Source organism: Filicampus tigris, chromosome 1 (genome assembly GCF_054856515.1).
Source record: "Filicampus tigris isolate MCC_2025a chromosome 1, RoL_Ftig_1.0, whole genome shotgun sequence".
In the NCBI taxonomy this organism is placed as follows: domain Eukaryota; kingdom Metazoa; phylum Chordata; class Actinopteri; order Syngnathiformes; family Syngnathidae; genus Filicampus; species Filicampus tigris.
Window position 1 is genome coordinate 31166096 of NC_141217.1, and position 15804 is coordinate 31181899.

The window sequence follows — 15804 nt, forward strand, 5'->3', positions numbered from 1 at the left end:
TGTACCTATAACTATTTTATAGAAAAATGCTATTATTTATAGTTGTGGCGGAGAGTGGGTGGTGGGGTGGGGGGCGCGAATTGTTTTCTTCTTGCTAAGGGGGGGGGGGGGGCGTAACAGAAAATAATTGAGAAGCATTGGCCTAGAGTGGTGCAGAGAAATGAGCCAAATTCCCAGACGAGTGCATCGAGGCTTGTGTCGCCCAAAAATCAGGATGCGCCAGTTTTTATAAACAGATGTTGTCGACAAACAGAGCCCTATACGACATAATCTTCTTTGTCTCCCTTCCTCAGACCTGCTTTTTTCTTTTCCTCCTAATGAACTCCTTCCTTTCCTCCTTTCCTCCTTCCTTTCTGAGCGCTTTCAAATGGATGGAATTAGTTTATACAGCAACATTCAAAAATATTGCAGAATCTTTATATTGCTCCTGTTCTTGTTTTAATCAACAGTCCTGTTATTCACCTGTATTGCTCCTGGTTACTCATGTGCTTTAATAGTTTTAGCTTACTTTTTTGCTGTGTGAATGTTGTCTGTTTTAATGTCTGTTTAAACTTTGTTTTTAAAGCTGCTGTCTTGGCCAGGCTTCCCTTGAAAAAGTGATCCTTGTGTCTTAATAGGACCAACCTGGTTTAAAAAAAAAATGGTTGGAATAATAATAATAATATTATAAATGGGGCTAAATAAAAATAAATGCTTCCTTTTTATTTTCTCCATGCCTCCAGTACCCGTTTAATTGGTGTGCATCGTTGGTAATACAAGTCATGTCAGCCGCAGCAATTTTGTTTGTGCTATGCGTGATCAAAATAAACGCAGTGGTTATTTTCGCCGTGACCGGCAACTCTCCTCCGTGTGTTATTTTGCCATGAACGACTCTGCTTGGCCAATCACCGGAGCGAGGAATTCTGAGCTTGCCTTGTATCGGCTATTTTACCGTGATTACCGTAGGTTGGCCGTGAATGGGTTATTTTAGTGCAATGTGTAGGCTGTTATGTTAACTGACTTCCATGTTGACAGGATCCCGATTCCTGCTGTGGCCGTTAAGGCATTGTCAGTCCAGTACCTCTGTGTTCCCTAGAAAATCATAACCTTACCTAAACTTTCTAAAAAAAAAATATATTAAAAAAAAAGAACGAGAGATTACACTCTTGAACGTTTCCTCATTCTAACCCCAATTTAATTTTTAAAGGATTAATTTGACCCCTTATCCTTACTCTAACCAGAACCTTTTATTTTTGTGGGGACCTATTTGCCAAGTATTTTTTTCACAAGCTACATAGAAATTGTCCAACTGCATAGCTGTTCAATTCATTCATTCATTCATTATCGATACCGCTTATCCTCACAAGGGTCGCGGACTTGCTGGAGCCTATCCCAGCTATCTTCGGGCAGTAGGCGGGGGACACCCTGAATTGGTTACCAGCCAATCGCAGGGCACACAGAGACAAACATCCACACTCACAATCACACCTAGGGGCAATTTAGAGAGTCCAATCAACCTACCATGCATGTTTTTGGAATGTGGGAGGAAACCGGAGTACCCGGAGAAAACGCACGCAGGCACGGGGAGAACATGCAAACTCCACACAGGGAGGCCAGGGCCGGGATCTAACCCGCGAACTCTGAACTGTGAGGCGGACGTGCTAACCAGTCGATCACCGTGCCGCCCTAGCTGTTCAATTCTTCACGTGAAACAAAACAGGTTGTTTAAAACTCTCGACTGACTGTAAGAAATTGTAAACATGCGTGCACCGAACCGTGAAGGCCATATGGAAATGGTACAGGACGAATACAAAAACCCTTACACCCTTACTAATTAATCACAACATTTTCCATAATTAATCGCGATTAATCGTATTTTTCAAGTACAATTTTTTTACAAAGCTTGGAACCGATATTTACTTGAGTAAAATCTTGGAATTAATATGGAAAAAAAATTAAAGTATGTATTTACTCAAAGACTGTTCTAATAGCTTTCTTTGATCCTTGAATATGATTATTTTCCTGTAAAACACAATAGTTGAACGATACACCAAAGACGCAAATTATTTGGGATTTCTCCAATGAGCCGTCAAGCAACTTTTTAAAGTAAAATTATAAAGTTACCTCTTAAACTTTCCACTTTTCATCGGCAAACCCTATTAGCATGGAAATCATGTTACTTCCACTACTTCTCTAGGATCTATTTAACTCAAAGGGGCAATTAATTGATTATGAAACATTTCTGAGAGAGAAGGAATTCTCTATTAAATCACAAGAATTCAATTTTGTTGTGAAAAGCAAATCTAGTGATATATTAGAACTGATGAAAAGATATAGTGGTGAAGAAGTGAATATAATTCTAGATTCAACTTTTTATATAAATGGTATTGATCTGATGAATAAACACTGTACTAACAGTCATATTAAATTGCACTTCCATTATCATAGAAAAATAATTCCTCGTGAGAAATTCTTCTGGAACTCTCAATTCACAAAGATAGACTGGTGTAAAACCTGGCTTATTCCTTTAAATTCTTTTGTAACAAATAAAGTAAGAGAAATACATCTAAATATATTACATAACATATATCAAACTCATTTATATATTTCAAGATTTGCTGTGTTGAACGGCAGATGTACATTTTGTGGGACTGACAAAAATGTGTAACTCATCTTTTCTATCGGTGTCTCTTTAGTGTTAAATTCTGGGAAGATGTACAGAAGTATATTTCTCATAAAAATTGCCACACTGTAAAGATTGAGGGTAAAACTATTATCACTTGTTTTGTTTACAAAGATACAGAAATTTGCTATATTATTAGTCTTGTTCTGTTAGGGAAATGTTATATTCACAAAGCCAAATTCTTTAAATTTACTCCATGTTTTAAGTTTTTTTTTTGGATTGATATTGATTGCTACATTGAGTCTCTTAAGTATGTAGATAACAAGAGAGGTAAAAAATGTATTGACATATACTCTAAGTTGTTTAGTTGAAGTCTGTCGACATTTTTTATGATGGAGTTGTACTAGGATGTCAGATTTTTTTGTGCATGTATTTTTTGTTTGTTATTGAATTGTAAAATTGAATATTCTGTCATAAATAAATAAATAAATGCTTCCTGGCTTCCTTCTCTAGGAAGTCAGTAGGAAAGGAAAAAAGGAAAAGACCCCAGGGTAAAATACATGTTAAATGTGATCAAATGACAGTATTACAGTATTTGGCTAGTTTCGGCCCACGCTGTTTAATCAAGTGCTAGCATGGGAGGTATGCTGCTAGGTAGCCGGAGACGCGTTGTTTACGTAAGATGCGTCACTTCCGGCTAGCAGACCCGGTGGAAGGAAGCTCGCTGTTCGGCTAAGTTAGCACTAGCAGGGCCACCGCCGAGGCAGTTCGCCTCCACTCTTACTGTGACGGCGGCTACGGTTGGCTAAAAAAAAAAAATTCATAATAATAAAAGCCAGACTGGTTTCACATTGACTGGACTACCTATTTTGGAGTGTCAGCAGCGAAAGACGACGACGACGACGACAGAAAGCGAGGCCGCCTCTCCCAGCCTGCTACTGCCGCTGCTGCTACAAGCACTACAAGTCGAACAGGGACGCCGGCTAACCACTGCTGTAGCAAATTGACATTCGAGCATCTCCACAAAAAGGCTACTAACTCACTGCACGAATTGTCCGGGGAGGGGGGGGGCTCCAAACACAAGAACAGCTGGACGATCCATGATGTCCGCCGCCAGCATTGACCCGCAGGTTAGCTGCAAAAATATATTAATACAAGCATGTTACAGATGTACACATCTCCCACTGAGAGGCCAGCTAACTGTAAGCCTCGATAACTACTTGTATTCAAGGCCTGCTTGGACTACAGTCCGCAGTAACTGTCTAGCATCGTTGGAATCACGGCTGTTTGTTATCATTTTTTTTCCAGAAGCCCACGGACAATATTGTCAGATTTGCACGATCATGTGATGCCTAATACGCGTTTTTCTCTTCCCCCTCACATGCATCCCTTCTACTAAGATCTCGAAAGGACAAGATGCCAATAAAGGTAAGGAAGAAAATACCCCCGTCTCCATGTGATGATGCTGCACTCAACCTGAAAATGCCACACATTTATTTATATCTGAGTTAAACTAAAAGAGGGTGGGAACACATTGTTTATCACGGGGTAAACATTCCAAACCCACACACACTACGTGAAAATCCAAAGGGTTGTATGATGAGTTTGAAATGACAAATGTTTTCGGATCCTATTTTGTGGCATCTTTTCAGCTTGACTTTAACTGGATTTTAAATGTGAAATTAACTTGTATAGTGGATCCGGAAGTTATACTGGTGTTTGCCAGTGACGTGTGCACAGCTAATCTACAGGATACTTTGATGGAGCATGCGTTTTTTGCATTCACTTTTTAATAAATCCAATTTAATCAGAAGACCACGCTTATAAATGAATGCCAGTAGTGGGTAATCCAGGTCCAGAAAGTAAAAACCCTGCCATAGTTCGGCTTTAGCCACAGGTGCTTCTAATCAACTGAGCTCGTTTACCTGGCGGTTGAGTAGAAGAACCTGTGGCTAAAGCCAAACTGTGGCAGGGTTTTTACTTTCTGCACCTGGATTACCAACCTCTGCTGAATGCTTAGGAGACAGTACTGATGGAGAGTTGACCATCTAGGCCAAGCAACACAATGCGAGCATAGTGCATCAAATACAACAAAATTGTAGAACTCACTCCGATGACTGTAGTTCTTTGCGATCGTCGCTTCAACTCCAAGCCCCATCAACATGTGGAAATGCTCCTCACAGGTGAAGAAAAAGTCCCATGGCGCTGATCCTTTTATTCACCAATTAATATGATACAATGTCGACATTTAATATAATAGGGACACATAAACAGCCGTTGGGTAGTCGATGAGCGTTTATGGGACACGTGTGCCCCGACCCCGTCAGCAATTAATCAGCCAAGTTGGCCAGCGACAGTCATCACCCGCTGTCAGCGGCTGTGAAATGACTCAAAAAGTGCAAAATGCTGTTTCACCTTCATGGGGCGCTAGACTTTGGAGTACGGAAAAGATTTTTACAATACTCACACTGACTTATTTGTCAGCATCACGCTTCATTTCAAGGCCGCTCCGCTTAGAGTGCATACATTTAATGAAGATGCGTAAGTGAGATCTGCGCAGCCCAAAAACCTGCGCAGCAGTGCGCATTTTCTGTCGTAAGCACATGGGAGAATATGCCCCTATGTGAACATATCTCCTCAATATTATTGTCCTCCCTGTGCAATAGTATCTGTGGTTTATGTTTATGATGACAGAAGTTGTTTTATTGCAGGCTTTCCCGTGTCAGTGCAGAACGGCTCCCTGCACCAGAAGGACACGGTTCACGATAATGACTTCGAGCCCTATCTTACTGGCCAGTCCAACCAGGTGGGTCGCTTGCATTGCGTTTTTCCTTTAAAGCTGTGTTCACACTTGCAGTTCGGTACACTGGTCCAGACCACTGGTAAAGTTATTATTTTTATTTATTTTTTGGTGGGAGGGATTCTAGATCGTGCGCCTTTTTTTTTTTTTATAAAGAAAAGTTCATTTTTGACGTTGTGTGAACACACTTGGGAGGCCACCAGTATGTTGTGATGTGGAGTTCCGAGGCCACGTAATTAAGCAAGTATCATGGTGAGAGCTCCAAATATGATCACAGTTGGATTCAAGGATTATGCTTTTGAAATTGGGAAAAAGACACTGGCATCACCATGCAAGGTTTGCAGCTCAAAGATAAGAGAGACAACATCTGTGAGGTCTAACTTCATCCGTCGCTATAAAACCCACAAAGACAATTCAGCATTGACAGTTGAGCTCACCTGCTTTTGTGTCTTAAGAAATACGAGAAATGTAGTCCGACTAGCCCAGTGCTGTTGTCGCTGGTTAGACCCAGTGTAAAATATGCCTTTTCTGGTGGCATATTTCCAATGTTAAAATGTGGGACCACAACCGCGAGATGTAAACGACACAGCCAGTTGTGAATCCATCTGGGGACTCCCTTGTTTTGCTGGGGGACTTCAATGCTCTCGTGGGCAACGACAGTGAGACCTGGAAGGGCATGATTGGGAGAAACGCCCCCCCCCCCCCCCCGATCAGAACACGAGTGGTGTTCTGTTTTTGGACTTCTGTGCTCGACACGGATTGTCTTCAACGAACGCCATGTTGAAGCATAAGGGTGTCGATATGTGCACTTTGCACCAGTATACCCTTGGCCGTAGTTCGATGATTGACTTTGTGGTCGTGTCATCGTATTTGCAGATGTGTGTTTTGGACATTCGGGTGAGCAGCAGAGCTGTCAACTGATCACCACGTGGTGATGAGTTGACTCCGATGGTGGGGGAAGACGCCAGTCTCACCTGGCAGACCCAAACATACTGTGAGGGTTTGCTGGCAGTGTCTACAGAATCTCCAGTCAGAAAGAGTTTCAACTCCCACTCTGGCAGAGCTTGGCCCATGTCCCGGGGAGGGCGGGTGACACTGAGGCCGAGTGGTTGAGGCGGCCGATTGGCACCATGGCCGTGAGGTGGTTGGTAACTGTCGAGGCGGCAATCCCCGAACCTGCTGGTGAACACCGGCAGTAAGGGATGCCGTCAAATTGAAGAAGGAGTCCTATCGGGCCTTTTTGCCCTGCGGGACTCCAGAGGCGGCTGACGGGTACCGGCTGGCTAAGCAGCGCGCAGCTTCTTCGGTCGCCAAGGCAAACACTCGGGCATGGGAGGTGTTCTTTGTTAGTCTTTCTTAGAGATGGGGTGAGAAGCGCGGTCATCCAGGAGAGACTCAGAGTTGAGCTGCTCCTCCACGTCGAGAGGAGTCAGATGAGGTGGCTTGGGCATCTGGTCAGTTGAGTGGTGAGTTGTTCCCGGCATGTCCCACCGGGAGGAGGCCCCAGGGACGAACCAGGACACGCTGGAGAGACTATGTCTGCCGCGTGGGCTGCGATCCCCGAGGAGAGCGGGTATAAGTAGCCAGTTGGAGGAAAGTCTGGGCTTCCCTGCTAAACTGCTGCCTTCGCGACCCGACCCCGGATAAGCGCTAGAGTATGGATGGATGGACCATGCAAATTACGACCGAAACTGTTCAATGCCTGATTTTTTTTTTTTATCTTCATGGGTGGGTTCTATCACAGATAAACAGTGTAAGATTTGGAAAATCCTGGTTTACCAGGCCTTACTGAAGTAGTGACTTGACTTGCTTGATTTTTGCCACACTAACGTGAAACTTTACAGTTAAGACTTGATTTACTTTTGACTAGCACATGCAATACATGACTTACGCCCACATCTGCTTTTTTTAATTTGAATTTGCATACTTCACAGGCATTCCAACCAGGTTGTGATTTCATGTTTGTAACTGTGGTCCATACCAGAATACCGGACTGAGTGTGAGCACCTCAAAAGTGCCGTATTTAGTCCATCTTGTTGTTTCTGACTTGTGATTTTGTTCCTGTTTGTAGAATAACAGCTATCAGTCCATGACCGACCCTTACCTGTCCAGCTACTACGCCCCCTCCATTGGGTTCCCCTATCCCCTCAGTGAGGCTCCATGGTCCACAGGTGGCGACCCACCTATCCCCTACCTGACGCCCTACGCGCCTCTCAGCAATGGGGACCACCACTTCATGCACGACACGGTATTTGGCCAGCCGGGGGGGCTCAGCAGCAATATTTATCCGCACAGGTTTAACTTTTTCCCAGAGAACCCGGCGTTCTCTGCCTGGGGCACTAGTGGTTCCCAAGGCCAGCAGACCCAAAGCTCAGCTTATGGGGGAAGTTACAGCTACCCACCCAGCTCCTTAGGAGGCACTTTAGTCCCGGATGGCCAGACAGGTTTCCATAGTGACACCCTCAGCAAGGCCCCGGGTATGAACAACCTGGAGCAGAGCATGCTGAGCCTTAAAATCGGTGGGGATGTGACAGCTGGGGGCTCTGGCGTGAAGACCGCCGGCTCAGTGATCGGTGGCGGTGTCCCCGTCACCGCGGGCAACGGGGGAACAGTGGGAATGCCGCCCCCAAAACCGACATCGTGGGCCGCCATTGCGAGTAAACCCGCCAAGCTGCAGCAACAAAAGGCCAAGAACAAGCTCGGCGTGCCCATCGGTGGCGGCCCACTACCCCCCGCACCGATCAAACACAACATGGTGGACATTGACACGTGGGATAATAAAGTGGTCGCCACAAAGATGGCCTCTCCTTTGCAGCACCACCACCACCACCACCAACAGCAGCACCAGCCGCCGCCACTTCATTCTCACCCCGGCGGCCTCCTGCCCCCCCTGCAGCAGTCGCTCCAGTCGGCCCAGTCTCTGGTCCAGCAGATGACCATGCCGGGTCCTCCGCCACCCCCGCTCCAATCCTACCAGAATCACAACTCTGCTCCGGCGCCGCAGACCCGCTGGGTGGCCCCTCGCAATCGCAACTTGTGCTACGGCGGCGGGAGCTTGGACAGTAGCGGCTCGTCCAACGGCGGCGGGGTCGGCAACGGCTGTGGCGGCGGCGGCTGCGGGGGACCCGAGCCAGGCTCAGAGTCTCACCCGGTCCTGGAGAAGCTGCGCGCAGCCCACAGTTACAACCCGAAGGAGTTTGAGTGGAACCTGAAAAACGGGCGCGTGTTCATCATCAAGAGCTACTCGGAAGACGATATTCATCGCTCGATTAAGTACTCCATCTGGTGCAGCACAGAGCACGGCAACAAACGCTTGGACTCGGCCTTCAGGACCATGAACTCCAAAGGTCCCGTGTACTTATTATTCAGCGTCAACGGCAGCGGCCACTTCTGCGGCGTGGCGGAAATGCGCTCGCCCGTGGACTACGGCACCAGTGCTGGCGTTTGGGCGCAGGACAAGTGGAAGGGCAAGTTTGACGTGAACTGGTTGTTTGTTAAGGACGTGCCTAACAGCCAGCTGCGTCACATCCGCCTGGAGAACAACGACAACAAGCCGGTGACCAACTCGCGCGACACTCAAGAGGTTCCTCTGGAGAAGGCCAAGCAGGTGCTCAAGATTATCGCCACCTACAAACACACCACCTCCATCTTTGATGACTTTTCCCACTATGAGAGGAAGCAGGAGGAGGAGGAGGTGGTGAAAAAGGTCAGTGTTGTGTCTGCTGCATCCCAATTCATCCGTTTCAGCCCCTCATAAAACAACAAAAATGTTTCACGTGCTGAAGGAAAAAAGCAAACTTGTTAATGTAAAACGCAGCTTTTCAATCAATCAAATTTAATTTATATAGCACATTTTACACATAAAAATGCAACTCAATGTGCTGTGCAATAAAAACATCCAAAATACAACAAAAAAAGACCCACTCCCTACCTATCTCCCAACATACACAAAGACCTTCCTACAGTATATCCACAAGCACACCTGCATTCACTCACACACTCGCGCACACACACATGCACACAACCTGATAGTGTTTTTAAAAAAAAAAAAAAAAAAGACATGGCAAGGCACAGGGAAACCATATGAGGAAAGAGTGCCCGAGGGGAGCTCATCCATGCTGAGAGGAATGACAGCCCACAGCCACAGGGAGCGCCACCGTTACAGAGACCCCCGGCCCAGATTAACCGGGATAGACCCTGCACCAGCAAGCAACTGTTCGGATATAACCACTAGCTTAAAGTCAAAATCAACCCAAACATATTTTTTTCAAGTATATGTTCCCAGCAGGCCCACTATTTGAAACAAGGCATTCTGATTAAAATTGCGTTTGTGGAATATGAGTTAAGCAGCAAAATTCCTCCCGTTTTTAGCCATCTCAGGCGGCAGCCATTTTGTCATTTCTTTCGACTGAAAATGACATCACAACTACTCAGGGCTCAGGTAACGACCAATCACGGCTCAGCTTCAGAAAATAGGACAGCCGTGATTTTTGGTGTTTTTGTTGACAAAAGAGGCTTGTACAAAGTATTAACAGCAGGGGTACTAATAATTGAATTATTTACTAACTCATTCACTGCCTGATATTTTCAGACCCCATTTTACCCTAACGTTTGAAAAAATTTGAAAAAAAATATAGTATAGCGCTAGTAAAAGTTTAGTCGGACTCGCCGACAGATGACCGTTTAAAATTCGAGGCGGACCGGCCTATAGACGCATACCTTCCCCCCCCCCCCCCCCCCCCCCCGGAAAAAAGACGAATGACGAACGACAGAAGGGTACCCACGCTGCAGATGGATAATGAATAACGGACGCTCAATTTTTAGAAAAATGCCCAGCTCTGACTGTCAGCATGAAGTAGTTATGCTAACTGAAGCAACAGTAGCTCATGGAGCTCATTGGAGACAACACCAATGAATTTTGGTTTCATGAACAAATGTAACAGCAATTAAAAAAAAAAAAGGCAGGGGAGTTGCTGTCATTTTCAAATCATTATTTCAGTGTAACAAAATGATTACAAGACTTTAATCTGATGAATATCGAAGTTTTTTGGTAGCAGGTCTTTCAAAAACTATTGCACTGATTTACAGACCTAATTGTCAACGGTTTTGGTCTTCGCCGGAATCGGACAAGTCTGCATGTATAACGGTTCGAAATACAACCTGCTAAATTGGCTCGTGGGATTGGTGCTGCTTGCCACCACAGTTGAAATTCACCCACCACACATTTGGCGGGGGTTAACGCCAAATCGCGACTCAGCTTCAGAAAACAGGTCAGCCGTGATTGGTCGTTACCGGAGTCCTGAATAGTTGTGATGTCGTTTTCAGTCGACAGAAATGACAAAATGGTCGCCCCAAAGGATGGCTAAAAACTAGTGGATTAACTCTTATTCCACAAACACAATATTTATCAGAATGCCTTGTTTCAGCTAGTGGGCTTGCATAGAACATATTCTTGGAAAAAAATGTTTGTGTTGACTTCCACTTTAAGTGTAAATATCCGATTATTACAGTTAAGTTAATCATGTACATGTGTAATTTCAATCGATGTTTTAAAGTCACTATTTACCTCTTACCTATGTATTTGTCCTAGTTTAACTGCCGTACTCAACCTTCTGCGCGTGCATGCGCTGCAAATAGTCCAAATAATGGAGCCATAGCTCCCATCGAGTGGAATACAGAGTCCGGGTTTTACTTGACTACTATGTTACTGAAGTTTAATATAATTTTACACAGTAAAATTGCCAAAACAACAACCCGTGCCGCCATGCTCGCTGACGCAGGGCCAGCAATTTTGCCATTTTTGCACACTTGTAACCTGCGCCCTCAAATGTGCACTTCAGCAAAGACCGTAGGGTGCAAGTGTGGGTATTGGGTAAGGGCCAAACTCTCGGAGCAACAAGCAGCTTTGACTGCTGATTGGCTGTTACCCACTGCAACCAATCAGATGGTGCTGTGGGCGGGTCAATGCCGGAGAGAGTCAGTGCCACAGGAGACAGAGACGTGCGCTGCGGCTATGAGAGCCAAAATAACTCAGTTTTTAATTGATCGCATATCGGCCGTCGCATTCATAAAAAAGGCAGATGCCGATAATCGACAAAATGCCAAATATCGGCCCCGATAATCGGCCTGGACGATAATTGGTCTATCGCTATTATTTAACAAACTATATGCTAATGATATGATACATACAGGCGTTGTTCCTACAGGAATTACTTCCATCATTTTTTTTTTTTCTCTCCCTCCCTCTCAGCCGTTCATATCTGCTCTCAGGGGCGTTCCAACACTTAGGGTTCTATGTGCTTGTATCAAAATGAAATTGAACACATTTTAAGTTTCCAAATGATTGATTGATTATCAAAATAATGACCAATTAATGTATTATTAGTTGTCAGTGAATCGATAAGTGGTGTACCACTAGTTGTAAGTCATGCCACTGTGAAATCCATATCAACAAGGCGGCTTTCTCTCTCTATTTGCAGGATCGTCAGAAGTAAACGGCGCCCCCTGGTGGAACGCTCCGTGGCAAGTCCTGCTGGGATGGGCACTTAAATGAAATTCCCATTTAACAAAAACAAACAAGACGACACATGGACAAGAAAAATATTGAAGACTTCGTATATTTTCTATTTAATTTTGTCCCACTCTGGCCCGCCCCCCTGGGCCCCGTGTCCAAAACGTTGAGCACCATCTTGAGGAAGTGCGAAGGCTTGAAGTTTCTCCAGTGTTACATACTTTGTCTTTTTGCTTTTTCGGCTTCCCGCTGCCCCGTAACTTGCATCATTTACGGAATAACTAACACGTGCACGTCCGGTTTTTAAGATCTCATGGCAACACGCTGCTGATATTCAGTGACTGTTCACTTTGTGGTTTGTGTGTTGGACAAATGTGAAGTGCTTGTGTCGGTGAATCTCGCGAGTGAACAACACTATTGACAAATGTCTGCTTTTTTGTGCGCGTGCGTGCGTGTGTGCGTGTGGTCACATGTATTTAGTATTAGGACAAAATATTTTTCTCATGTTGGCTGTAGGAATGTGCAAGTCTGCAAAGTTAGGAAATGGTTTGGGAAGATTCAGCTTACAGTATCTGAAATGGCGCATCGAGGTGGAGAACGTTTGTAAATCTCCAGCGCAGAGCCTTAAAACGTTTCTTTTCAGCAGAGATCGGGGTTGATCTCGTTTGTGACTCCGTTTCAGGGAATTTGCGCATCTCAAGGTGGTCCCTCTCTTATTCAAAGGTGAACTCGCGTGACCGATCGACGTCCCATCTCGGTAGCTTTCTTTTTTTGTGTCTTGTCAAATTCTGGAGATGTAGCATGTAATGCTTTTAAAACTGTCACTTGGTTTTGTTTCTCATTCTTACTGACTTACTAGTTATTGATATTGGCATCAATTCCACTGCTGTGACCTGCCCCCCGACCCCGCCGCCCCTCCGCCCTCCATCGCCATCAGATAATATAAGCTTTAATGTACTGGCATTTGTAACTGCAAACGCCTCAAATGTTTAACTGTAGCATTATACTTAACTGATTTATCGTACGTGTATGGAAACCCAGAGGCTAGCCTATATGCTCTATGTTTGTGATGCTCTTTTTTTCTTTGTCTGTTTTTGTTTGTTTGTTTTTAATAACTTGCAGTGCTGTATGTGTGAGCGTGGAAGCAAAGAGAGGGAGTATGACTGCGGTGCGACCAGAGCTATATAACAGTATTGGATTGTTGAAAAAAGTATGCAAAAAAAAAAAAAAAGTTTAATGTCACCCCTGAATTAAATGTCATTGTATCAGAGGTCACTATCACATTCTTATATTTGATCATATTCATTATTAAAGATATACTTATCTGGTATGGCTTGCTTTCATTTGTAGTATTTATAGAGTTTTTTTTTGTTTTGTTTTTTCTTTAATCAGGAATAGACCCATTGAGATTCTGAAATTCTTTTGTAAGGCCCAGACAGCAGTTCCACATAAAATACAGTGCATACAGTATTCGGGCTGAATGATTTTAGGAAAAGATTAAATTGTGATTTTTAAAAGAATTTTTTTTATGGCGGATATTTCGATTCAGTTCATGATTTTGTTAAAGTCAAGCTTTGATTTATAAGGCAGGGAAAAGGCTCCACTGGAGTAAATTGCTTTGTTTTGTTTTTGCTAAATGTGGAAGTCAAACTTTATGTTTGAATGTGATAATTTATAACGTTAAAACGTGAACTTTATCACATTGTGATGTGAAACGTATCACGTTAAAACGTAAACTTTATCATGTTGACGGGAAATTTATCATGTTATAATGTGATTTTGAACTTTTATTTTCTGGTGTGTAAAGCGCTTCTGCAATATTAAACATTTGGATATGTATTTTAATATTTACCTTTAAATTTACATGTACGATTTAGTAATATACTTAGCATTTGATTTAACATTTATATTTAGTTATGTATTTAATATTTAGATATGCAGTATATTTAGTACTCAGGTGTAGCCTAATATTCAATATTACTCCATATATAGTATGGAGCAAGTTGACAAATATTGATGTAAATGTGCAAAGAAGTGACTCAAAAATGTCACAGCAGTTTTTTTCAACACTAAATATGAAGCGCTCGCTTCTGTATCAGAAACATGCATTTACTGTCGTCATGAGGCTAAATGGAACCGTAAACACGTTTCCTAATTATTACTTCAAATCCCAAACAGCTTTTGAGCACGCTCATAGAAAAATATCCTCCAGCTGCGGATAGCGCCATACTCTATGATGTACCGTATGAAGGTCCTGAATTTGTCTGTCCATCCGTCCGCATGCAGGCTGCGCACTGATTCCTCTCTTGGCATTCACCGCGTGCCTTAATCGTTCTCGTGTTCAATCAAGGTCCACCGTGAACACAAGGAGCGGTATCTTTTACGGCGTCCATTAGCATGACAAGCACACCGGAACAAATGAGCAACGTTTTCAGGCGCAAATCGCCCGTGCAGTCTGCAGGCTCTTCTTCGTTTTATTTACACAAAGCGGCGAGCCTGGCAGGCAAGCGAAATCTGCCGGCCTCCTCACCCATTGTTTGAAATGCATCAAAATAAATGCCCGCTCCCCTCGCCCGCACGCCCTTGACTGCAAAACGCGCAGCGGCCCGCCGCCGGGCTCGGACGTGCGTGACTCGGGCGTCCCTGCGGGTCCTGCGGCTGCCGCGTGCGCTGGCCGCGGTGCTGAAAAAGTGGACTATAGGCGTCAAAATGAACATAGACTTATAGCCTGGAGCGCTGAAGCGTACGGCAACGGTGCCGCCATGCTGGATGTGGCAAAGTGGATCAGCTTCATTCGTTTGTAACAACTTCCTCCCACTAAGGATCGGGACTTGCTTTCCATCTGGCAACGTTATTTTTTTAAAGTAATTTTCCTGATCCTTTACAGTTGGTTAGCTTGTGTACACATTAACAAACCCCACTGTTCTCTCTATTTCAACAATACGCTCACATCCTACTTTCGTCATCTTTGTTTACAAACTGAAAATCAGTCTGTATCAATCAAAATAATTACTTTCATAAAATAGTAAGCAAACAGCATGGCTAATAAGCAGAGATGAGCACTTTACCTTATTTTGCCTTATTGAGCCCATCCATCCTCGTCCTTTTAAAAAGCTTCCGTCCTTACATTCTGTCTGTCCCCTCACATCCCCCCCCCCCCCAACCCCAAAAAAGTTCACGACGCTGTGTGAGTGATGCAAGGCATATTTCATAATACGTAAACATTATTTAAAGCTGGCTAATTTCCTATTCACATCCACTGGGACAGCGGCTGGGAGTATCATGAGTGGATTGAATTGTTTACAACTCTTTAAGTGTCACCCAAGATAGCATTTAGCCAAGGAACATCATGAGAATATTTAAGATTGCGCTATAGCGCAATACTATTGTGTTTTATTGCAAACCCTTTGCGTTATAACGGAATACATTTTCAGTTTTTATTACATATTTAACAATAAAAATAATTGTTGCAAAATAACACAGTTATTTTAGGAGGGGAACGAAAGACTTCCGGGGCGTAGCTTTGAGTGTATGGCGGCGCTGGCATGAGCATGAATGGCGGTTTGGAGAGATTTTTACGCTCTAGAGATGTGGTCCAAAGCAGAGACCCTTGTGTCAGCCCTGTGGTCCCCGGCGTTTGAAGTGTCAGCCGGACGACTGACACAACAGCGGACGCAGAGCTTTCGCCCTGTAGCAGAACCTGAATATATATGTATGTATGTTTGTTTGTGTTAAATCATGGAAAGCTTTCGGCAATTGCACCAGATTATATTTTTTCCAAAAAATCAGGTCATACCACCATGATTCCAAATATGACTACTACATAACAATGGCCATTGTTATAAGAGAGCACAAACCTGCTAAATGCTTTCGTAGGTCCTTGACTGTCTT

The 15804-nt window shown here is 44.1% G+C and overlaps 1 protein-coding gene across 1 annotated transcript; it reads left to right on the forward strand.

Moving 5' to 3' along the window:
• The first annotated feature begins 3242 nt into the window (after nt 1-3242).
• ythdf1 (YTH N6-methyladenosine RNA binding protein F1) lies at nt 3243-13243 on the forward strand. Its single transcript, XM_086032079.1, has 5 exons — nt 3243-3732; nt 4003-4030; nt 5314-5408; nt 7474-9108; nt 11882-13243. The coding sequence occupies exons 1-5, from the start codon at nt 3703-3705 to the stop codon at nt 11894-11896; spliced, it is 1803 nt and encodes a 600-aa protein (XP_085888205.1). The 5' UTR covers nt 3243-3702; the 3' UTR covers nt 11897-13243.
• Nucleotides 13244-15804: the final 2561 nt, after the last annotated feature.

Bases quoted from the DNA above. Each gene is read 5' to 3' on its own strand.
- ythdf1 (XM_086032079.1), top strand. From the start codon at position 3,703: ATGATGTCCGCCGCCAGCATTGACCCGCAG. The intron at 3,733-4,002 runs GTTAGCTGCAAA...CCTTCTACTAAG, and splicing joins CCGCCAGCATTGACCCGCAG to ATCTCGAAAGGACAAGATGC. The intron at 5,409-7,473 runs GTGGGTCGCTTG...TCCTGTTTGTAG, and splicing joins TTACTGGCCAGTCCAACCAG to AATAACAGCTATCAGTCCAT.